Source organism: Phanerochaete carnosa (genome assembly GCF_000300595.1).
Source record: "Phanerochaete carnosa HHB-10118-sp unplaced genomic scaffold PHACAscaffold_2, whole genome shotgun sequence".
NCBI classification, from domain to species: Eukaryota; Fungi; Basidiomycota; class Agaricomycetes; order Polyporales; family Phanerochaetaceae; genus Phanerochaete; species Phanerochaete carnosa.
In genome coordinates, this window is record NW_006767629.1 from 2,772,384 (window position 1) to 2,793,489 (window position 21,106).

General features: G+C 55.2%; 9 protein-coding genes across 9 annotated transcripts; 3 read left to right on the plus strand and 6 right to left on the minus strand.

The window, feature by feature from the left end:
* The first annotated feature begins 239 nt into the window (after positions 1-239).
* PHACADRAFT_250213 (uncharacterized protein) lies at positions 240-4,404 on the plus strand. The gene is made up of 16 exons (XM_007392104.1): positions 240-400; positions 460-506; positions 645-834; positions 899-971; positions 1,089-1,159; positions 1,470-1,499; positions 1,550-1,631; positions 1,982-2,010; positions 2,061-2,281; positions 2,357-2,532; positions 3,063-3,183; positions 3,241-3,272; positions 3,347-3,461; positions 3,578-3,627; positions 3,836-3,905; positions 4,050-4,404. The coding sequence occupies exons 1-16, from the start codon at positions 285-287 to the stop codon at positions 4,139-4,141; spliced, it is 1,515 nt and encodes a 504-aa protein (XP_007392166.1). The 5' UTR covers positions 240-284; the 3' UTR covers positions 4,142-4,404.
* A 1,565-nt stretch (positions 4,405-5,969) lies between these two features.
* On the minus strand, positions 5,970-8,812 carry PHACADRAFT_250218 (uncharacterized protein). The gene has a single exon (XM_007392105.1). The coding sequence runs from the start codon at positions 7,738-7,740 to the stop codon at positions 7,033-7,035; it is 708 nt and encodes a 235-aa protein (XP_007392167.1). The 5' UTR covers positions 7,741-8,812; the 3' UTR covers positions 5,970-7,032.
* Positions 8,813-9,040: 228 nt separating this feature from the next.
* Positions 9,041-10,327, minus strand: PHACADRAFT_137606 (uncharacterized protein). The gene is made up of 5 exons (XM_007392106.1): positions 10,236-10,327; positions 10,089-10,186; positions 9,780-10,035; positions 9,575-9,733; positions 9,041-9,464 (listed from the first exon to the last, which is right to left on the minus strand). Exons 1-5 carry the CDS (start codon positions 10,265-10,267, stop codon positions 9,242-9,244), a joined length of 768 nt encoding a protein of 255 aa, XP_007392168.1. The 5' UTR covers positions 10,268-10,327; the 3' UTR covers positions 9,041-9,241.
* Positions 10,328-10,438: 111 nt separating this feature from the next.
* Positions 10,439-11,643, minus strand: PHACADRAFT_170200 (uncharacterized protein). The gene is made up of 7 exons (XM_007392107.1): positions 11,467-11,643; positions 11,340-11,410; positions 11,152-11,287; positions 11,007-11,099; positions 10,844-10,949; positions 10,655-10,785; positions 10,439-10,594 (listed from the first exon to the last, which is right to left on the minus strand). The coding sequence occupies exons 1-7, from the start codon at positions 11,560-11,562 to the stop codon at positions 10,559-10,561; spliced, it is 669 nt and encodes a 222-aa protein (XP_007392169.1). The 5' UTR covers positions 11,563-11,643; the 3' UTR covers positions 10,439-10,558.
* A 322-nt stretch (positions 11,644-11,965) lies between these two features.
* On the minus strand, positions 11,966-13,078 carry PHACADRAFT_250223 (uncharacterized protein). Its single transcript, XM_007392108.1, has 6 exons — positions 12,790-13,078; positions 12,702-12,733; positions 12,508-12,651; positions 12,312-12,451; positions 12,139-12,257; positions 11,966-12,078 (listed from the first exon to the last, which is right to left on the minus strand). Exons 1-6 carry the CDS (start codon positions 12,991-12,993, stop codon positions 11,977-11,979), a joined length of 741 nt encoding a protein of 246 aa, XP_007392170.1. The 5' UTR covers positions 12,994-13,078; the 3' UTR covers positions 11,966-11,976.
* A 514-nt stretch (positions 13,079-13,592) lies between these two features.
* Positions 13,593-15,134, plus strand: PHACADRAFT_181604 (uncharacterized protein; the record flags this gene model as incomplete). The annotated part of the gene is made up of 1 exon (XM_007392109.1): positions 13,593-15,134. Exon 1 carries the CDS (start codon positions 13,605-13,607, stop codon positions 15,132-15,134), a length of 1,530 nt encoding a protein of 509 aa, XP_007392171.1. The 5' UTR covers positions 13,593-13,604.
* Positions 15,135-15,159: 25 nt separating this feature from the next.
* PHACADRAFT_170203 (uncharacterized protein) lies at positions 15,160-17,052 on the plus strand. Its single transcript, XM_007392110.1, has 4 exons — positions 15,160-16,004; positions 16,059-16,246; positions 16,301-16,580; positions 16,631-17,052. Exons 1-4 carry the CDS (start codon positions 15,579-15,581, stop codon positions 16,763-16,765), a joined length of 1,029 nt encoding a protein of 342 aa, XP_007392172.1. The 5' UTR covers positions 15,160-15,578; the 3' UTR covers positions 16,766-17,052.
* Positions 17,053-17,160: 108 nt separating this feature from the next.
* On the minus strand, positions 17,161-20,141 carry PHACADRAFT_205839 (uncharacterized protein). The gene is made up of 11 exons (XM_007392111.1): positions 19,681-20,141; positions 19,551-19,628; positions 19,271-19,499; positions 19,102-19,234; positions 18,975-19,052; positions 18,836-18,915; positions 18,682-18,789; positions 18,505-18,624; positions 18,329-18,452; positions 18,062-18,268; positions 17,161-18,006 (listed from the first exon to the last, which is right to left on the minus strand). Exons 1-11 carry the CDS (start codon positions 20,123-20,125, stop codon positions 17,947-17,949), a joined length of 1,662 nt encoding a protein of 553 aa, XP_007392173.1. The 5' UTR covers positions 20,126-20,141; the 3' UTR covers positions 17,161-17,946.
* Positions 20,142-20,281: 140 nt separating this feature from the next.
* PHACADRAFT_205840 (uncharacterized protein) lies at positions 20,282-20,891 on the minus strand (the record flags this gene model as incomplete). The annotated part of the gene is made up of 3 exons (XM_007392112.1): positions 20,563-20,891; positions 20,394-20,509; positions 20,282-20,335 (listed from the first exon to the last, which is right to left on the minus strand). Exons 1-3 carry the CDS (start codon positions 20,873-20,875, stop codon positions 20,282-20,284), a joined length of 483 nt encoding a protein of 160 aa, XP_007392174.1. The 5' UTR covers positions 20,876-20,891.
* Positions 20,892-21,106: the final 215 nt, after the last annotated feature.

Genomic DNA, 21,106 nt, shown 5'->3' on the forward strand with positions numbered 1-21,106 from the left:
CAAGATCGCGCAGAGAGTCCTGGCCAAATCCAGAAGGGGAGTTTAGGACGAAAGCCCGGGGCTGCCGGCGCTCAGCGCTCAGCGCCGGAAGCGCGCAGGAGTTATCTTATCTGTCGATAGTGTAATTAGCAGCCTAATTGTTGCATGCTCCGTCGTCGTCTATCTCCCTCCCACCGACAAGAGCATGAGGCTGCCATATATTCCCAGCCAGCCTCCCAGGCCCTCCCCTCGTCTCTCTACGTCTCCTCAACACCAGCCTGACCCTCGGTCTACCCTCGCTCACCATGGCCACAGTCGTAACCATCACGGTGCCAAAGACGGGCAGGCAGATCAAACTTCCCACCGGCTTGTTTATCAACAATCAGTTCGTGGCCTCTGTTGACTCGAAGGAAACTATAGAGTACGTACACTTCTCGTAAGACCACAAGGCCCGCTCAGCCATGATGCATGACTGCACAGGTGTATCAATCCCGCGACGGAGAAGCCCATCTGCTCTGTTGTCGCAGGTACGGTCCGTTTCCCCTCCATCCAGACATCGCCGGCCCTGTCGCGCTCGAGATTTCATCTGTACATTCTTATCCGGCGTCATCTTCTATTTTCTATGCAGATGAGAGGCATTCCTAACGGCAGTACTTTCTTGACAGGCTCCGCAAAGGACATCGATGTCGCGGTCGCGGCAGCACGCGAAGCCTTCAACACGACATGGGGCAAGAACGTGACGGGTTTCGAGCGTTCTCGTCTCCTGAACAAGCTGGCAGATCTGATGGAGAGGGATGCGCAGGAATTAGCGGAGCTCGAGGCGTTGAACAACGGCAAGCCTGTCCGAGTCGCAAGGTGTGCAGTATATTTCTGCCGTGCCGATGGGGCCGTGACGACAGTTGACCAACCGCGTTTACAGAGACTTTGATGTCGGAGACAGTGTCGGCTGTCTCCGCTACTACGCGGGTTGGGCGGACAAGATCGTTGGGCAGGTGAGCCGTGACGTGTCCTGCTCCCGCTTCCTTTGTGGCGCTGCTGCTGCTCCGTAGTTGCGGCCACCCTATCTACAACTTTGTTCTGGCAGCGGCTCTGACAAAATACATGATTAGACGATTGAGATTGACAACAAGACCAAATTTGCATATACGAAGCACGAGCCCATCGGAGTGTGCGGCCAAATGTGCGTCTCTTCTGCTCATTTATCTATGTATAGTCTCCTCCGTGGGTCTCGGTCTCGCAGTGTCCCTCGCACGGTGTCCGTGCACAGGGCCGATGGCGTAGCAGCAGCGCTCATGGATTGAGACCATGGCTGATATTTCGCCAAACCTCAGCCGCAATGGAATCATGAGGGTTCGGGCTCGGATGCTTTGCTCATCGCCGCCCACCGAGCCAGAACAACGTCTCATCCTCCGCCCGTGCTGCGCCAATCGCTGACTCATGTTTGCTCATTACCAACTATCTGCATACTGACTTCTGCGGTCCGTCCACAGCATCCCATGGAATTACCCTATCATGATGTGGTACGTAACGCGACGCGCTCCGCTCCGCTGCCCGCCTTACGCTTTCCTAGGGCCTGGAAGGTTGCGCCCGCACTGGCGTGCGGCTGTACTATCGTCATGAAGCCTAGCGAATATACACCCCTAACAGTTCTCGTAAGTCTTTTCTCCGACTCGGCTATTGCGCTCGTCTATTCGAGCGGATCGGGTACGATGCCGCGCTCGTTACAGTTAATTATGTCACTGGGACTCCGGCGCGTCGAGCGCTGAACGGCGGTGTATCTACGTCTTGCGACCTGTCTCAGGTTGGAGTAGACAGCCGAAGGGCCCGCCGGAAAGCGTCACACTGTGAAGTCCACCCGTTACCAGCCGCGAGGGCTCATTGGTGTTTGTTGGCCTAAGACACTGGAGCAGACGTCCGGGCTCGGGCGGGCTAATCATCGCATCCGCGCTGATGCGCGCGTCGGTCTCGAATCAATTAACACGTACTGACCGCGGTGTCATAGAAATTGTCCGAACTCATTGTCGAGGCCGGGTGAGTACGCCGTCCGCCCTGCCAGTCATCGGTGCTGACCAAAGGCGCAGCTTCCCTCCGGGCGTCATCAACACTATCCCCTCGCTGGGCTCCGTCGGTGGTGCCGCACTTACAGCGCACAAGGGTGTCGACAAGATCGCGTTCACCGGCAGCACCATCACCGGCCGCAAGATCATGGCTGCCGCGGCAGAGAGCAACCTCAAAAAGGTGTCCCTGGAGCTCGGCGGGAAGTCCCCCCAGTTGATCTTCGAGAGTGCCAACCTGGACCAGGGTGGGTTCCGTCTCAGAACTTCGTCGTCCTTGAGGACGCGATGAGCTGACCTGCTCCTCCTCGGACGTCCGTCAGCGGCGAACTGGGCTGCGCTTGGCATCCTGTACAACACCGGCCAAGACTGCACCGCGGGCTCGCGTGTGTACGTCCAAGACACGGTCTACGACAAGTTCATCCAGATCCTCGTGATTAAGGCCAAGCAGCTTGTCATCGGCGATGGGTTTGACGAAGCGACCGGTGGGGGCCCCGTAGTGAGTTTACGCTTTTCTTGACGTTGCGCGGCGTCGCTCCGTCCTCAGCGGACGTCTGGCGATCAAGGGTAGGGCAAGCCTGCAGCACAGGCTCCATCCGAGAGGGGATAGCAAACCTCCGCAGCGGAGGGCCGCTGCGGCCGACTACCTAATCTGTCAGTCGTGAGTCGACGTGTGTAAGTCGGCTGCGCGCATGAGCAAGATGGGAGACCGCAGGTGCTTCAGGGCACCGAGCTGCGCCATGCTGAGCGCTTCTCGATCCCCTCTCTAGTTCCGGCCAACGCTAGTTCGCGCGCTCCCTGTCACAGGGAATAATTAGGATTAAAGATGGAATCAACCGTTGCGAGAATGGCGTCCTTAGCGGCCCCGACGATCACCCCGACAGGGCTGGAAGGGCGGTGATTCCCCTTTGCCCCAGGGCGTGCAAAAGTGCCTCGCATTTGCATTCACCGGACGCACTAAACCATGACATTCACTACGCTCAGGCACCACGAATCTAACTCTATCCCCGCGCGCCTTTTAATTTGTAGGTCTCGAAGGTCCAATACGACAAGATCTGGTCGTATATCGAGGCAGGAAAGCAACAGGGTGCCCAATGTATACTAGGCGGCGAGAAGCGGTCAGGGAAAGGCTACTATGTTGATCCGACTAGTGCGTTGAACCTTCGTCCTGTTCAATCATCAGCGCCTAGCTGACGCCTATGCGAAGTCTTTACGAACATCACTCCGGACATGAAAATCGTAAGCTCTCGTTGGTGACAGGCTTGAAGGGTTACAGCTGTACAGGACTGACAGTCATGATCGTATCCACATAGGTTCAGGAAGAAATCTTCGGGCCTGTGCTGTCGGTTGGCAGGTTCAGCACCGAAGATGAAGGCATCAAGCTCGCGAACAGCACCACTTACGGCTTGGGTGCGGGCCTGCACTCCAGTGCGTTATTTCCGTTCAATCTTCGCACCTCGTGGCACGCCACGCCGCCTCACATATGATCGTGGCGCGAGGCGTACACACCCATCAGGATCAGAGTTGGCTCACCTTAGCCGTAGATGATGCCAATCAATGCATGCGAGTTTCTAATGCCCTCGAAGCAGGCACGGTACGTTCCCCTTCATCGCTTCCAGCGTCTGCGCCCGCCAGACCGACGATTGCGTCGGAGCGCACTTGGCGGCTGTCCGCTCCGCAGCGATGGTGGCCCACATGCGGACCCACGTAACACGTCGCTCGTCGATCTCCGCTTGCTTCTCTGCACAAGGTTCAAAACCCGGATCGCTGACGCCTTCGTTGCCCTCTTCGCGGGTTGCCAGGTCTGGGTGAACCAGTACAACCTCCTCTACAACAATGTGCCCTTCGGCGGGAAGAAGCAGAGCGGCATCGGTAAGTCCCTTGATTGCCGGGCGCGAGGCCCTGCCCTTGGCTCGATCGCCCCGCCGGCTCGCGAGAGCGTGCTGCGAGCGGCGCGGTGATGCGAACCAGGGAACGCAGTGTTAGGCGCACGCTAATGCCCGATGCATCGCGCAGGCCGCGAATTGGGGAGCAACGCCCTGGAAGAATACACATCAGTCAAGGCTGTCCAGTGGAACTACGGAGAGAAGCTCGACTGGCCGTTGTAATTCCTGATTTCCGCCGCCAGGTCCTCGTCCGGGCACGCCGAAGCATCAGGTCAGAGCGTAAACGAAGCATGTCGACATCCAAGTGTAACAGTAGCACGAATACCGCCGTCCGAATGCCAATATGTGTAGTTGTACCGCCGTGTATCACTGCCGTCGTCTGCTCATCTGAGTTGAAGTAAGGTTACGTCCGCGACCACGTTCCACGTACAGAACTGCGGTGAGGCTGGAGTCTTAGCCTAATGCTGTGGCAGCGCGCTAGTGAGTGCTGGCGTGTCGACTGAGGCTTGTCGTTGATCGTGGCCTATACTAGAGTGGGTGTTAGTACGGTGGCCAATCTATACCCATAAGGGAAGATGCGGCGGACGTCCGATGAGTGCGGCTGCGCATGAAGCGTAATACGAACGCGCGGATGCCTGTAGCGGCAGATCGTCAGCTGCAGAGGCGAGGCACGGAGGCGAGGGTTTCCGCCGCCAATGGCTAGCGCGGCCCAGCAGTCGCCGCGCCGCGCCGCGTTACTTTGCATGGGTTGCTCGGTGACGGAGCGTTTGTTAGATGGTTTCGGTGATCGACAGGCGTCATTCGAACCCTCAGAAGCACTGGGCGAGCGCATGGGTTGGATCGTCCGTGGGAAAGCCAGGCGCGCTGCAAAGTAAAACCTCTAAGCGTCGGAGCAACAAAAACATGGACGGCCGACGCCTGGCGCGCCATCCGAGTCGCCGTGGACAATCCTCACTAAGTATAGCTGTCCGCAGCTCCTGTCCTCGCGTGAAACGATTTTTTTCTCGCCAAGACGGCAACGACGAACGAGCGTCGTCCTCCAAGTGGGACTTGTCTCTGCGGGGGATCACCGCGTTGTCACACCGCTGCGCTTCAAACGTCAGAGAGATGTGGAGCACGCTCTGTGCGACAATGAGGCGCGACCGTACCTCGTCCAGGCCTTGAGACTCATCTGTGTCGAGCCGGTGGCTCAGGAGCATGCATGGTGTGACAACTTCGAGCGCGGCGACACGCTTAGATTTTTGCTTGCCGAGGACGAGGACACAAGCTTGCGGTGATCATCACTCGCCACAGGCATGCTGAATGATGCAAGACGCGACCCGCTGACACGACGAGAAGGCGTCCGGCGAGTGCGGGATACCATTGAGTGGCTCGGAATCGTCGGCCGCGGCCGCATTGTTGTGCGTTTGGGGTGGCGATGGCGACGGCCCTGGGTGGGTATCAGACCGCAAGCGATTTGTGTCGTCGGCTGGTAACAGCAAATCAATGTCTCGGTGGAGGTCCTCGGACTTTGCTTTGCGACGCTCGCACCTGGCCAGGGAGAACCTTGACCATGAGGGACCTGCTACAGATTGTGGAGGGGCGCATGCAGGCAACGCGGCGACAAGCTCATACACATGTATCTGAGCATGTCTGGGACCTGACAGGAAGTCAAACACGTACGTAAAGGGTCCGCATCATGAGTCTTCGGATTTGTCTATAGAAGGCCAGAGCCCCAAGACTCGAGGGCGGCGCGAGTAGCCATTGCCAGTCGAGACCACGCTTCAGCCTCGGGGGGTGGACACTGCGAGGGCCTCTATACGTGCCGCGGACGTTGTCCGAGGAGATGAATGCTGGGGCCAACGCCGGTCTTCCTGTGCCGTCCAGAAGATTCGGAAAATTCAATTCGAGAGCCCATGCGGAGGACCTGAGAGCTGTGAACGAACGAGACGGCCCAGAGGAATATACGGTGCTCGGGCGTGCGAACGGGGATTTCGCAGGCCCCAGGGATTCCCACCGGGCTCCTACAGGCTTATTGGTGAGCGCGCGGCGAGATTGAGGGGCAAGATTGTGACCTACAATTTATCGGTATTTTCTTATTGTCCTTCTGATGCAGCCTTCGACCGACGAGACATGCGGCTGCCAACTTGAAAGGCGCAGAGTCTAACAAGGCTTCGAGAACTCCGATAATTCACCGCCACACCCCCGTCCCGAATAGGCAACCACTGTTGGCACTCACGCTCCAACAGGGTCCGAGGGCAGGACGTCGAGGACGGCGGAAGCCTCAACCGTCGTGAATCCGCTCGAAGGGGATGCCTGTACCGCTCAAACGATCCCAGTGGCGCCGTCGCCTTGGCGCGGAACCAGTACTCGACAGCCAGGCATACCACGAGTCCTCGCTTCTCGCCAGGCAGGGCGTGTCGCAGGGAAAGAACATCCGGATGTGAACATGTCAGCCACTGCGCTTGGGCACCACAGAGCAGCTGCGACGAGCAAGGCATCGCGCCGCTCTAATGTACAGCAGCCGATCTCTTCACATGTCATGGGTCACGGTCGAGAGCTGGCCTTCCTTGGGGCAGGCTAACGGCGAGACCGGGTGAGGCTCCTGCACGGACCGCTTCAGACTAGGTTCGACCTCCAGTGCAAGAAGCTCATCCAACCTGTGCCTTTTACCGTGAGAGAAGAAGTGTAATGCAGTAATTATTTGTGCAACGTACGATGTGGAGAACGACATATATAACCAGCAGTATACAATACAGTAGGGGGGAGTAAAGCGTGCAATCCAGATCTAGAACCAGTGGAGAGAGCGGCGAGCCACGGAGGGGAGAGGCGCAGACATAAATATCTATGATACACGCGTTGAGAATGGTCATGACGAGCATAAAACACGAAAGGAAATTGTCCTAGGAGTACGGAGCGCCATGCATGAATGTAGCGTCCTGTAAGGCGTCAGTGCGGTCCACAATGAGTCGAAAGTGGAACTTACAGACGTCCATGCCTGATTAGTAAAGTCCGAAGCAGAGGGTCCCCCGGAAGTGGGATAGCCTCGGTTCCCACCATGGTGATACTGCCCAGAGTATGTTCTGCGCCGAGGGAACATAAGCAATCACCCTCCACAGCCGAGAGGCGTGTACTCACGCTCTCTGGGAAGGCAAATGCGCCTGAAAGGCTGCTCGCCCATGGCCGCCATAGCCGTATGATAGCGAAGGGTCAGCTGGCCCCGTGTGCGCATCCGGCGCACCATAGCCATTGGGAACTGAGCCGACCGAGTACCCTGGGTGCGAAGGGATCGTCGGCTGCACCGAAGTACCCTGGCCATATGTCTGGTAGCTGTAGGTCGGCTGATTGAAGTCTTCCCCACTGTACGCCGGTCGTGCGGCTCTCGAATGGGCCGGAGCTCCGCCGTAAAACTGCTGCTGTGGAACCTGCGTGTTCGATGGGGATAGGTTCGGGTAGGCTTGGTTCTGCCAATGGTGGTCGCCCTGCTGGTACGCAGCCGGTGTATCCGGAAAGTACTCTTGGTAAGCACCGTTGGCGTGCTGCCAGGACGTCGAGGACCCCGGCGACGACTGGGCGGAAAAGTACGGAGACACTGGCTGGGGCATGAAATGTGCCTCGGGGGCGCTGGGAGTGGAGGGGTTGCTGGACGAAGACGCCTTTTGCTGGCTGCATGGGATATATTCGCACTTGTGCCCCCGCTTCTCGCAACGTTCGCAGCGCGGCGAGTCTCCTGAGCACTGCGGTCGTGGACGCGAGTGATGAGTAAGCGTGCTGCCGGTTCCACGTCTCAGAAGACGGTGTGTGGAAACCAGTGCCTCACCTTGACTTGTCGTCTCCGACATTCGGTGCACGCAATGGGAGTCCTTTTGCTCCGCACCACGGGAGCAAGCAGATTTTGGCCGTCGACGGGAGAGGGTTTGGGTGCTAGAGAAGTCCCAGTCAGTGGACGCTAAGGGTCCACATACAGGCACTTACAGGCGCTTGAGGCTGCGCTAGCGGAGCCCGACCCTGGCGGGCTGGGCGTGGCGCGCACGGGGTCGCTGCGGCGCGAAGGACTCATCGGAAAGGCGGGGGCGAGGGCAGAGGTAAATGATGAGGAAAATGAGGGAGCAGGAGGGCCGTCGGAGCGGGGGGCATTTATAGTCCTAGGAAACCTACTTTGAACACCGATTGCAGGGCGTCTAACTCAGGCAGGGAGTCCTAGGAAGGGAGCGCGTGCGAATCTCTCAAGTAGTCCCGCGTAACTGGAATGCATTCTTGGGGCTAGGTGAAAATCAAAACCAGTTGTTTTGATGACGCCTGAGTAGACGACCCATCGGGGGCGATGCGGTGACTCGGGACAAAGCGCCTGGGACAGCCTGGGACGGACTTGCCTGGGCCAAGATTGGGACGTGTACCTGGGGAAATCTGTTCAGTGTGTCGCTAAGCAAAGAATAAGGTGAGGGAAGTCAGACGGTACGCTCGAAAACTCTAGATACGTTTGATGGCAGACAATGAAACACTCTTTCCTGATGATCAATGTGGGAGGGCATTGCTCCTTGGCCCTCAGATCGTCATCCGCGACGGATCCTCCGCAGGGCCCAGTCCGTGGACGTTTCCAACGTCCGCTCGCACATTGCCTGCCCCCGGAGGGCTGGATCGGCGCGCGCGCTGCTGTGTCGAGCGGACACACAGGTCCATCGCCAGGGGACGGTGGGACCCATGCATGCGATCACCTCATGCACTAGCTACTGTCTGGATGATCGAGGTTATAGCACGGCCACTGCCGTGGCCGTGGCCGCGGCAGGCATACCTCGCAGATGCGACCTGGATTTGGCAGTGCCCGACGCCGTGCTGCTGCCTGATCTACCACCGCAGCCCACAGGTAGGGCGTCCTCCGCGGACAAGACAGCCAGCAGACGAGCGGAGCCTGAAGCTGGACCGACAAAGCATCGCAAATCTTTCCACGACCGCGCCTCCCCTCGTATCTCCCGCCCATCGACCTCTGATGTGTGCCGGCACTGCAGCAGACGATGGGAACGCCAGAATCACCAAACGCGCACGCCAACTAAATGGCAAAAGCGCAGCGCGTCTCAAGATTGGCATGGTCGCCATGCCAAAGCATCAGCTGGCGCCGCTCAACTCGCACACGCCAGCATCCTTGAAACAAGCACTGATAATTTGCCGTGGGGTGCTCGCCGCGGCACCGGGTGCTGAACACTGACGAGATGTTTCCCCACACGGTGTCCACTCGCTGTCGTAACCTTCGGACTGGTTTCGAAAGTGAGACGCTACCGCGGCCATAAGGTACACATGAATCCTTTAGACGTACAACACCGCTATGATCGAGGCAAAAGTCCATGTCTACAGAGCCAGATAGTCTCGAATCTCCTCCTCAGTTAGCTTCCGGAACGTCGGCTTGAAGCGACCTGTGCCTTCGATCTTGCCTGCTTCGAGCTCTTCTTGGGTGGGGACTGTGATGACACCGATCTCTATCGTCTTCTCCGTCATCTGGCCTTCAAAGCCTTCCTTGAGCGTCAGCAGCGCCGTGTGAATGGCATCTTCCAGACTTATATCGTCGTTGTATCTGCAGCGACAGATTCGAACAGAAGAACGAGTGCGTGCGTCACAAGTTGCGTAAGAGGAAGGCGATTGTCAGCGACGGTCGGACCATGCCACGTAAAAGGTGAATCGTACCGCTTCTCCAGGAACGTCTTTGCATTGACCATGTTCTTGCCAATCGCACTCGCTTTCCACGCCCAGAAGGATCCCGATGGGTCAACCTGATACAACGTGGGTCCTCGGTTGAAGTCCCAGCCTGCCACGAGCAGTGAGACGCCATATGGCCTCACACCTCTAAATAGCTTGAGTTCAGCTGAGTCACGACAATCACACAGCGTACCCTGAGTGTGTCGCCTGTTGCATGATGTTCGCAATCTCCTGTGTGAGAATCTTGGTTGGCGGGTAGTCGCCGTGGATCTTCCAGTAAGCTTGCGCACTCTTCCGCGCCCGCGTGACGAGTACTCGGAAGTCGGGACCCATACCAGAGTAGACAATGCCGATGTTGGGACAGATGACAGCGACCTTCTCGACCACTGAGTCGTCAATGAGGATTGAAGAGGACTTGCGCTCTGTGGCGATAACGATCCCGTTTGAAGCTGTGATGGACGGCGTGGGTAACGGAAGATAGGGCAGCACACTTGATACGCACCTTTGATACCAAGACTCGTCGTTCCTGACGATACAGCAGCCAGGGCATGCTCAATCTGCACAAGCTTTCCGCTCGGTGAGAAGACCGTAAGCGAGTAACTGTACCAAGTTCAGCGACACTTGCACAGGATCTTGACTACAAGCTGACCTGTATGCTCCACCGCCGCCAATGCTTGCCATGGTGATTATGTAGTGGGGTATGCGACAATGGAATAACTGGGACGGAGGGAGTGACGCGTTCACTGCAAGCTTGCCCCTTGCGAAACGCGCGTCGCTCTCTTTGGCGCTTAATTGGGGGCACGTGAAAATCACGTGCTCCCAATTTTACACATATCCTTCTAGAAGCTCAAAGCGCGTTCAACGGCCAAGGCACGGTTCAATTTACAAGCAGACAATATACATCCGAAGCGTTATTTACTTTCAAGTCGACCCCTTGTATTACATACTTTCAAGTTCAGTTGCAGCCACATCTCAATCAACCTTGAGCGGGGTGGTCCTGAGGTAAGGCTGCAAAGAGTGTTGGATGTCAGTACCCGACCGTACGCAAGGCCGACAGCGAACACATGCCTTGTGAACGGTGTGCTCGGGGAACAGAGTCTTCGCCTCCTCGGTGCTAACAGACGGATGGACGATAACGTCGTCGCCCTTCTTCCAGTTGGCGGGCGTTGTAACACGGTGCTTGTCGCCAATCTGGAGAGCTGCAGCGATTGTTAGTACGTGTGAAATTCTGGTAGGGCTGCCTTGCAATGTACGCACAGTCAGTAACACGAATGATCTCGTCGAAGTTGCGTCCAGTCGATGCAGGGTAGGCAAGCATCAGACGGATGGTCTTCTTGGGGTCGATGATGAAGACAGTGCGGATCTGATGGGATCGTTATTGTCTATAGTCAGACCTGGACACCATGCGAAGTAAACATACGGTGAAGGGAAGCCCCTTTGCATCAACATTGGTCGGATCCTGCTCGTCAAGCATGTCGTAAAGCGTGGCAATCTTGCGATCCGCATCCGCAATCTGGCCGGCTCTTCAGCACACAATTAGTTGATAGCCCTGAGTATGGACGTACGATAGGGAAATCAACAGTCGTTGGCCCAAATTGCGCACCCCACTCTTCAATGTCCTTCGCCCACTTGTAGTGGTCCTCGAGTCCGTTAGCGGAGATCCCGATCAGCTTCACACCTCGCTTCTCAAAGTCAGGTTTGCTACATCATTCATTAACATCTCGAGCTGCAAGCATGTCTAACGTGAACATACAGGCGCGCCACCTCGGCAAGCTCAGTCGTGCAGACAGGCGTGAAGTCGCCGGGATGGGAGAACAGGATGGCCTGCGAATACCCCGCGTTCAACGATAACACGCGAAAATGCACGGCACACTGCGTACCCAATGGTTGCCGATCCAGTTATGGAACTTGATGGGTCCCTGGGTCGTCTCGGCTTCAAAGTCGGGGGCTGTGTTTCCAAGACGGAGAGAAGGCATTGTTACGAGGTGGGTTCGTTGAGACTGGCGAAGTGGTGTGCAAGAGGAATCTTCGGCCCCGCTTTATAGGGAGAAGCTCGGACGTCTCCAGACAAGCCTGCGAGCCATGTCTGTTTCGATCGTGATCATCGCGTCTTCATTTCCCACGAATATTCAAACCTCTGACAGATGTCTTATATACTCTATAAGCTTGCACGTGCAGCGCAGGCTGGGTCTCTCTTTTGAGCGAAAGCTTACTGGAGAGGCGTCGCTACTGGGCATAGTATCCGCGTATCACTGACCCGGAAGTGGTGCAAGATGTACTCCAGAATCTCAAGGAAGCACGCAATTCGTAAAAACCTGCTAAGAAGGCCCATCAAATCAGACAACTATGATACATACTGTGGGTGTGAGGTACAGTAGAGGCCTTATCAATCAATAGTATGCGACGGCATGTAACAGACTGTGAGGGTGTTTCTCTTGGTGAGCCTGTAGTATCGCATCGATCTCCTCGTCGATATCGTTGGCCGCCTCAATCTAGGACAAAAGGGGACTGTATCAATATCTGCCACTCAAAGTTTTATCGAAGTCTCTCACCGCCGCAGCAAGGTCAACTATTGCCTTCCCAGCAAAATGCGCCTCTTCGTGGTTGTCCTTGATCTCAATGTTGACGATATGCACAGGTTTGTTGAAGTCTCCGCCGCGCGCCAGTAAATCTGTAACGCCATGGCTATCAGTGAGTGACATGTCAGCCCAGAAGCAAGACATACCGTCGCAAACAGCGTCGAAGCAACGCTCCTCACAGGTAATGACAATATCCGCCACGGCCTTGCTTTCCTGCCACCGTTCGGGCGCGAGTTTGAGACGCCGATTTCGGTCGAGCATCTGTAACAATCCGTTCGCGGTGTACCTGACGCAGATTTGTCGGTTCCCAGGCACAGTTAAGAGGTAGTTGTGAAAACGCACAAACGAGGGTCTTGTTCCTGGAGTTCTTCATAAATTTGATTGTATGGCGTTCCGAAGGGATAAATATTGGGCTTGTCTATTGCTGGCCCCGGCAGCCGGACAGCAGAGCCCGTGCCATAAGAAATGACGCGATGGCCAGCTTTGCTGCAGTCGACGTTTCAGATGGGATGAAGGAAGATGAACGCCTTACGCACGACAGCACGTAGTGTCCCTCCATAGATCGGTTCTATCAAAAGTCGCCGTCAAGCTAGACACGAGCTAGATGAGTGTGCTGGCACAAACCTGATTACTGGCACATACTACACAGAACAACGGCTTAGGTTTGTATATTTGTTTTCCCATTGAATCGGATGGTGACTGCAACGGTGCTTGGGTGCTGGGGATGGAGGGCTGTATCGAACCCGCGTCCTCCGCTTCCTGCTGAAGTTGCACATTTGAGATGGAACTGGAGGAATACTGGTGCGGGATCTGGGATGCCTGTGGCATCGATGGCGGCTGGACGTAGGAGGGACCACCATCAGCGAGTGGATAGCCCTGCTGCTGAGGTGGCGGCGTATGGTAGGCGGGACTTGGACTTGGCTGCGCTTGAGTTCGCTGCAGACGTGGGTCTGACCTGGCAAAGCGAGGGTCGCGGGCTCTTCTCGGGTCCATGACACAGTCCCGATGTCCTACGACGTTATGACAATAAGCACAACGTTCACGCACAACTCGCCGAATGGAATCAGCAGTATCCAGAACATTAGTCCCCACATCGACCCAACACGGTAGACTGCCCCGGAGGTCGCATAAGTTTCCACTCTGAATCATCATAACAAGATAGACACGTAGACAAAGTATGTACTCACTGGAATGCAAAGTGGTGGAGGTCAGGTCTGAGCGTCGGTGTATCGGGACTCGTGTTGAGATCAACTGATCCGAGATTCCATATCTGGAAGATACGACTAAATAGCCGCAAACAGCCGCCCCCAAGCTTGCGAACACGCCTTTCTTCAAAGCGCGCATATATACCCTTTCCCCAATCAGAGACAGGTAAGCGAGCCTGTTAAAGCCAAACGGTTTTATCTACCTACTCACTCACCTATCGATTGTATTTTAGGATGTCTACAGGCCAGTCGACTGTGTACCGACGCGACCCCTCAGCGGACGAGGTGGAAGCTGCGAACGCGGAGATCGCACGGCAAGAGCAGGCTGTGGCTGCCATAGAGCTTCAGATACAGAAGCTCATCTCTGAAATAGCGAAGCTCAGAACGCAGCAACGTACGCACAAGGACGCCATTCACCGCTGCAAGGGCGTTATCACCCTAGCGCGACGCATTCCCGAGGAACTTCTCGTGAAAATATTCGAGCTTTGCGTCGCAGATGGATGGACTCGTGCTCCCATTGTGGTCTCACACGTTTGCTCTGCTTGGCGTAGGGCGGCCACGGCTCTTCGCGTGTGGTCACACATCTATCTGGACGCTGACAGTGTTGATGCCTTGGGACGCACACGCTTCTGGTTGCAGCGGGCTGGCAACATGCCCTTGCACATCACTATTCTTGCCTCCTGGCATACCCCGCACACACAATTGGTTGATGCCGTCAGCATTCTCAGCCGTCACGCATCGCAATGGGTGTCGCTCAAGCTCTCCATCGACAGCCTAGCTATCACCCTTTTCGCTCTTTCGAACTTCACACAACCGATGCCCAACTTACGCGAGGTTGACATCCAGGTGCAATTACACGAAGGCGGTGATATTGACGACCAATTCACCCTTGCCGATGCCTTCAATATGGAAGTTGCTCCGGCACTGTCGGAGGTTCGCTTCAACTGCAACATCCTACCCGCTCGCCTGAAGATACCAGCACAGGTCAGCTCTCTCACTATCGACATAACTGATAGCCCTGTGTCACACCCACTCTCTAATTTGGCACTGGTCGACCTACTCGAAGGGCTTCCACAACTCGGACGCCTTACAGTTCAGTTACCGCTCGTATACGAGGCTCAAATGCTCGACGAAGACCCAGAGCGTATCGTGGATCTCATGCGGCTTTCCTCACTTACACTCTACGGTCCGACAGATCTAAACGGTCTGCTCGCTCACCTGCTAGCCCCGAGCTTAAAGGGGCTCTACCTCCGGTCGCTGGAGGATAAAGGGTACCGCCAGGAATCGATTGGACCGACGCTGCTACAGTTCCTCCATAGAAGTCAACCACCATTAGAGCTGCTCGAGCTGCACGACATCGATTTGTCCCCGGATACGTTCCAGGCTTGTTTCTGGGCCTCGCCAGATCTGCGTGTGCTGCGTCTGCACGAGAGTTCCATCTCTGAAAACACCATCAGACTGCTCTCTGGTCGTAATGCGATGTGCCCCAAGCTCACCCACCTGGATCTCCGCTGGTGCAGCCATCTTGCGGGGAATGCGCTCGTCGATTTGGTACGGGGACGGCGACCTTCTTCCCTTGAAGACGACGGTGACTCTGGAATGGACGGCTATTCGGCGATCGGAGTAGAGCCCATAGCAGAAATAGGGATACTGAACTGCTGCTTCGTCTTGGAGCGAGACGTACTCCAGCTTGCGCGGATGACTACAGTTCGTCTGTCTATGCGCGAAGACGATTATTGCCGTAAGCAGTCAGTTTTGTACTGAGCTGTCCTCCAAGCGTTAACTTCCTGAATGTTCTGCCAGGTGTGCGCCAATGCTGCACAAACACTCGTTATAGACAGCGCCTGCGGCTCCGTCACCTCGCCACTCTTTCGGTTGAGGAACGTAAACAATACCGTCTTATCGTATGATCCTAGTGGGATAGAGGGTTTCGTTAATTCAAGCGCAACAGTTCACTTGTTCTATAGATATGGTCTACCGCACTGTAGCTATGTTTTTCTTAGAGACCGGAGCTTCCCATCAGGGAGTACTCGGTTAGCGCCCACTGCGCCACAATGGACATACAACGTCATTCGTCGCGTTGGTGCACCATCACGGCGATTGGATAGTATATAACCTCGGTACCGTCATGGTCGTTTCCCCCCAAACTCTAGCCCACGCAACCACGCCACCTTGGCAACACCCGCTCACGTAGAGACCGAAAACACAATGTCCGCCCTCAGCAACGTTCTTCCCGACACTGTCAAGCCCGCGACGCTCTTGAGCGGCCGCTTCCGGTTCGACCAAATCCCTGACCTCACCGGACGCGTAGCTATCGTGACCGGTGGTTCCGCCGGCATTGGGTACTACACGGCTCTCCCTCTGGCGCGTGCGGGGGCTACCGTCGTGATTCTTTCAGCGAACGAAGAGAAGGGGCATCAGACGGAAGCGGAGATTAACCAGGAACTGAAAGGGCTCAGTTCATATGGATCGGTGACATGGCGCGGCGTCAACCTCGACAACCTGAAAGAAGTCGATGCCTTGGCAAAGCAGTTGGCTGGAGAGCTCGAGCGCCTTGATATCTTCATCGCGAACGCCGGGATTGGTCAGGCTCCATATGGCTTGACTGCCGATGGTCTGGAGCGGCACCTCGAGGTACGCTCTCAAGTGCTATGGACAGATCTATTTTGGCGTTGACCTGCATAACAGGTCAACAACCTGAGTCACTTTGTTCTTATCCTCCGTTTGCTGCCTATCATGAAGAAGACGGCGCAGATCGCCCCGCCCACTACTGTGCGTATCGTCATGCAGTCCTCCGAGATGCACCGTGTCGCCCCTGGTGGCACAAAGTTCGAATCTAAAGATGAAATTAACAAGGAGGGCGATGGCTCGCAACTGTGCGTATTGTAAACTCTCTGTCCCCGGGGATGCAAACTCAAAGCGTTTGGTAGGTATGGACGCACCAAGCTTGGCAACATTCTCTTCGCGCGTGAGATCGCCAAGCGCCATCTTATAGACACCGAGCGGCCGATTCTGGCTATGTCTGTCCATCCTGGTACTGTAGACACAGAGGCGCAGAGGGCCTGGGTAGAGAGCTACGGCACTATCTTCGGAAAGATTTTAGAGAAAGGCAGCCAGCTCGTTGGAAAGACTGCGCCAGAGGGTGCCGAGGCGGGCCTGTGGGCTGCAACCAGCACGGACATCTACGAAGGCAACTGGAAAGACTATCAGGTGAGTGGGCCATAGGTAGACCCTGTCCTCTTGCTCACGTCCTGCACTAGGGAAATTACTACTCCGAGCCGTATGGTAAACCGCATACTGAGACAGATCAGGCGAAGAGTTTCGAGCTTGGCAATAATTTCTGGAACCTTTGCTCGCAACTTGCACAAGATATCATTGGGGAGAAATTGGCGTGAATGTAGCATAACGAGACCGATGATATGTCATACTCGATCACAAGGGCTCGTTTGGACCATTGATATAATATCGCCCCACGCTGTCAAGTAGCAGCTTATGTCTCTGTACTTGTAGATCGCGTATTACAATAGCACTTGCCGTTCTAGACTCCAGCCATACGTTCCTCTTACAAGAAAACGTCAGATACTGACGCGTGATGCTTGGCTGCCTCTGCTCAAGTGTCTCCCGGCAACCGCTTGTGACGTTCCTTACTCCTGAAGTTGTGAATAGTCAGTTGTGCATCCCGAGACTATATATGAAGCAGGCCTACTTAGATGACTCGGCGGTACGCCGTAAGCGATGTGGCACAGACGCTCTCGGGGAGTTCCGAAGAAGTGACTGTGTAGTTTCTCAGCCACCAATCGCTCACTAAGCGCCGATGCGCGGTAGAGCCGTCACGGTACAGCTCGGCAAGTAGCGAGCCCACGCCCTCAAGACCCCCCTCGACGTCGCCATGGCCAAGTCCAAGAAGTGCGTGACCATGCCCGAATGCTGGCTGAAGGATAAAATGCTGAAAGTTTGACCTTTTCCTGCGTTCGCATCCGGCAGCCACACCAACCACAACCAAAACAAGAAGGCTCACCGCAATGGTATCAAGACGCCAAAGAGCCACAGGACCTTGTCTCTGAAGGGTGTACGTTTAATCTACTGAAATATACTGTTCATAGTGTCGTGAATACTGAAAATGCGATCCGTGTAGGTTGATCCCAAGGTACGCTAGCTTAGTTATCAGAAGGAAGTAAGAACGGAGGACTTAACTACTGGGACAGTTCCGTCGCAACCAGCGGTACGCTCTTGCTGGTTCGGTGCGTCGCAGTGGCCTTTTCAGGAATACCTCGAAACTTATAAATGATGCGTATCACAGCGCAAGGCTCGCCTGGAGCAGAAGGAATAATTTCCCTCGCCCATCCAATCACCCGCCTTTCCTCCCTGCTCCGAGCAGTGTATGGGACGCGTAGTCGAGAGGGAGCTAGCGATCGTACGAAAAGATAGCTCGCCGCGACGCGATACATACTCGCGCTATATATGTATCACTATGCGCTCCATCTGACGCCTACGATCAATGCGTATAAAATGCCAAAAATACGTGCAAAATACTCTATATTGCGGATAGTACAATGGGCAGTGCTACGGACGTGTGCTACGACCCTGCGGAGCCACCCTTTGCATGCTCTTTCGCCCGCGCTCGCAATCTTCTCGCCTAGACAATGCAATATGTGAATGCCATTGTTTCGAAAGAGCTGCGCGCCACTCACCATCTCGTCCTCCGGCCTCTGTGCACCCTTCGCCATGTTGTGCTTTGTAGGTCTCGACCCGTAGAACGGCTTGTGCTCCGGTGCGGCCAGTTGCCTCTCGCATTCTTCACGAGTAGGTACGTACCCCATCTGCAGCGAATTCCATTTGTACCTCAGGACAGTCTTAATCTTTTCGAATGCCTGCGTTGAGAACCAACCAGTGCGCTCCTGTGAAGCCGAAGCCATGGTTATACCGCTGACATTTGAATTATATTGGTCCTGACTTACGTCGCAGATCTCCCGCAGGTCGCCCTCGTTCTCGACCATCTCCTTCAGGAGTTCGTCTTGCAGATCACATAGCTGAAACGCCGCCGTCTCACCATGTGAGGTCTTGCCGTCGAAAATGTGGGACCTGCACTCCGCGTCAGGCGTACAGTGGTGATGTTCAGACAAGACTAGCGTACCTCTTATTGTCGTCACCCTCACGGGTACGTATTCCGTCACCTCGTCCTTCCTGTCGACGAGCGGTGACAGAAGGACGTTGCATCTGGTGGCTCGTGTTCCGGAAATATACCCTTTGGTAGCTAATTGATCGGCAGGCTATTAGTTACAGGACGAGATGTCTGACAGCTTGGACTTACAAGCGGGCTTCTGGGTCTGTTCGGGGGTCGTACTTGAGTCGAATTTGTGTATCGCGCCAGGGACCGTCGTTGAACACGTAGCTGACCAAGGGAAGGAGGAACTTCGAACTAGGATAGATCAATAATGCATAAAGGGACGGCAAGTAAGTCTTACTTGATGATCTCACGGACTTCGTGTGGTTCTAGTTGATTGAACAGAGCAGCACGCGACCAAATGGGGCGCTCCTTGAAGAACTGAAGAACGGTGCACCTTTGTCAATACGGTTGCGCAAGGGCCTGGAAGTGCGGGTGACCTTCTCAAGACGTTCGAGTAGCTTAAGGTCAGCTTGCGAACGGTGCTGCTCGACAACATCAGACGCTCTCTCTGGAACCTGCGGTAGCATGTCAGCGTTGCGCCATGCCTGGAGAGGGATGTCCTACATTCTTATCCGAAAAGTCGATGGCGGTTGACCCTATGCCCTTCCAACGCATACGGTTGAGAAGCCTCTGCTTCACTTCTCCCGTCGCTTCGTCAACCACACTGACCTCGATTGAGGCTGGGTTTGCCTTGTAGCTATTATGACCATTAGCAGATGAAAGTGGCGCATACATGCCATAATGACTCAACTTGTAGAGGTGTGGGACTGCCTGCCTGCTGAAGAGCGGTGGAGGCGGCAGTCTCAGGTTACTCTTCACTCCTGAACCTGTCGCCTTCGGTGAAGAGCCGACAAGCTGGGGATCTATGTGTGGATCCATATCCGCTTCCATAGGCGTCGTCTCTTCAACCATAGTGTAGTCCTCTTTCTCCTCCGGTATACGGTATGCAAGGATACTATCAACTAAAGAACTTCAACGGCACAGAACATGAGATATAGTGCCATCATACATACCGTCCATGCGACCCATTGCATCGCGTAGCTGCGTCACGGGCTCATTCGTATCAGGTTGGTACTGGTAATCTGCCATACCTACAAAGGCATGACGGGTCAGAGGGGCAGCATTTCATATGAACATACTCACTTCGGAACCGCGCTGTCTTCGGGATGACACCCGCAGCTTGTACAGTGTAGTCTCCAGTAACATCTCCTACGGCAGCGTTCTTCTGTTTCCGTCTCCGCTTGACAACCTTTAGGAGGATGTTATTGGTCGGAACGACATCCCCAGGAATAGGATGCGCAAAGTGATTGCCAGGGCGCAAGTTCAGCTCCAGGATAGACCCACTTTTATTTCCTGTACGCTTGAACGCAGCCTCCAGGTTTGCTTGCCCCCCAAGGCGTTCCACTGCCAAAGGGACCGAGGTCGGCTTCACATATCCCGGGTACTCGACGGAGTAAAAGAGCGTGTTGAGTAGGGGACGAAGAGATGCTGCATCTGCATCTATATCCGCGTCTGCCTCAGAGTCATCAGATCCTGGCCGTAGGACGGGGTCGATGGCTGTGGAAGGTCCTGCTTCAGCGTTCTGCATGACCTGGTGGGAGTGGTTCGCGAGAGGACGCGTCGGAGAAAGAGGCGCGCTGAAGTAAACACGCCCTCTAAACGGCAGGTCTTCGAAATAGCATACTCGACCATATATACAAGCCGAGACGGTATGAGAGGGGAAAGGGACTATCTAAGCGCAGTCTTATCTCTTGTTCTCTTCCTCTTTGAGGGCGTTTTGAGCAATCTCGGCGAGCTCCTGCAGGGCGGTGACATCTAGCTGCGTGCGTGTGTAGTACGCGAAGGCTCTCACACACCTTCATGCTTTCCGCGTCGAGCCCCGCTGCTTGGAGTGCCTGTGCTATCTTCTTTATTTGCTCCCTGACCCTCGAGTTTGTTAGCAGCATGAACGGGGAAGGCTTCGCGCCCATGCCTAAAAAGTTCACTGAGTCGGAGGCACATTGCAAACACGCAGGTCATCCGCACCTTCTTCTATCATGACCTGCACAGTTTCTGCGTACATTTGTTGGATCTTCTGATTGTCCGAGACCTTGCTCCACGCTTTCGAGCCTTGCAAGGCCTTCATTATCGTGTCAACCTGGGACTTGTTCGGGATTTCCGTCGTGCGGACAGGCGAGATAGAAAATTGCCTAATGTACATGTGCAGTCTTGACGGCAGTGTTATATGGCGGTTGGCCAACAAGGGGCGGGCAGTGAACAGTCGTCCTATTGAGACTACGCGGAGGGAGGACATCGTCATGGACAGAGAGGAGCGTGTGAAAGCTAGCGCGGAGGCCATGGTAGCTTAAAGTCATGAACGAACACCGGTTGGCGGAACACGGCGTCCGTACCATAGATGACCTAGATAGACATCATAACACGTAGATAACACGCGGAATTCAACAAGTTCGCGTGAAATTGAGCCTGAAGCCTGAGCTGTAGGATGAATTCGCATACACCGCACGCAGATATTTCAAACGAGTGGGCTCTCTCAGCAAGACCGATGATACTTCTCTTCTTAACTCAAGGT

Excerpts from the sequence above, each read along its gene's own strand:
- PHACADRAFT_170200 (XM_007392107.1), bottom strand. The coding sequence starts at position 11,562 with ATGCCTTCTCTCCGTCTTGGAAACACAGCCCCCGACTTTGAAGCCGAG. Across the intron at positions 11,411-11,466 it reads ACTGGATCGGCAACCATTGG|GCCATCCTGTTCTCCCATCC; the intron begins GTACGCAGTGTG and ends GGGTATTCGCAG. Across the intron at positions 10,595-10,654 it reads CCGAGCACACCGTTCACAAG|CCTTACCTCAGGACCACCCC; the intron begins GCATGTGTTCGC and ends CACTCTTTGCAG.
- PHACADRAFT_137606 (XM_007392106.1), bottom strand. The coding sequence starts at position 10,267 with ATGGCAAGCATTGGCGGCGGTGGAGCATACAG. Across the intron at positions 9,734-9,779 it reads CAACAGGCGACACACTCAGG|AGGTGTGAGGCCATATGGCG; the intron begins GTACGCTGTGTG and ends CAAGCTATTTAG. Across the intron at positions 9,465-9,574 it reads AAGACGTTCCTGGAGAAGCG|ATACAACGACGATATAAGTC; the intron begins GTACGATTCACC and ends CTGTCGCTGCAG.
- PHACADRAFT_170203 (XM_007392110.1), top strand. The coding sequence starts at position 15,579 with ATGTCCGCCCTCAGCAACGTTCTTCCCGACACTGTCAAGCCCGCGACG. Across the intron at positions 16,005-16,058 it reads GTCTGGAGCGGCACCTCGAG|GTCAACAACCTGAGTCACTT; the intron begins GTACGCTCTCAA and ends CCTGCATAACAG. Across the intron at positions 16,581-16,630 it reads GCAACTGGAAAGACTATCAG|GGAAATTACTACTCCGAGCC; the intron begins GTGAGTGGGCCA and ends GTCCTGCACTAG.
- PHACADRAFT_205839 (XM_007392111.1), bottom strand. The coding sequence starts at position 20,125 with ATGCAGAACGCTGAAGCAGGACCTTCCACAGCCATCGACCCCGTCCTA. Across the intron at positions 19,500-19,550 it reads TGCAATGGGTCGCATGGACG|TTGATAGTATCCTTGCATAC; the intron begins GTATGTATGATG and ends GAAGTTCTTTAG. Across the intron at positions 18,790-18,835 it reads GAAGTCCGTGAGATCATCAA|TTCGAAGTTCCTCCTTCCCT; the intron begins GTAAGACTTACT and ends GATCTATCCTAG.
- PHACADRAFT_250218 (XM_007392105.1), bottom strand. The coding sequence starts at position 7,740 with ATGTCGGAGACGACAAGTCAAGGTGAGGCACTGGTTTCCACACACCGT.
- PHACADRAFT_250223 (XM_007392108.1), bottom strand. The coding sequence starts at position 12,993 with ATGCCACAGGCATCCCAGATCCCGCACCAGTATTCCTCCAGTTCCATC. Across the intron at positions 12,452-12,507 it reads CAGGAACAAGACCCTCGTTT|GTACACCGCGAACGGATTGT; the intron begins GTGCGTTTTCAC and ends AATCTGCGTCAG. Across the intron at positions 12,258-12,311 it reads CTTCGACGCTGTTTGCGACG|ATTTACTGGCGCGCGGCGGA; the intron begins GTATGTCTTGCT and ends ATGGCGTTACAG.
- PHACADRAFT_250213 (XM_007392104.1), top strand. The coding sequence starts at position 285 with ATGGCCACAGTCGTAACCATCACGGTGCCAAAGACGGGCAGGCAGATC. Across the intron at positions 835-898 it reads AAGCCTGTCCGAGTCGCAAG|AGACTTTGATGTCGGAGACA; the intron begins GTGTGCAGTATA and ends CCGCGTTTACAG. Across the intron at positions 1,160-1,469 it reads ATCGGAGTGTGCGGCCAAAT|CATCCCATGGAATTACCCTA; the intron begins GTGCGTCTCTTC and ends GTCCGTCCACAG.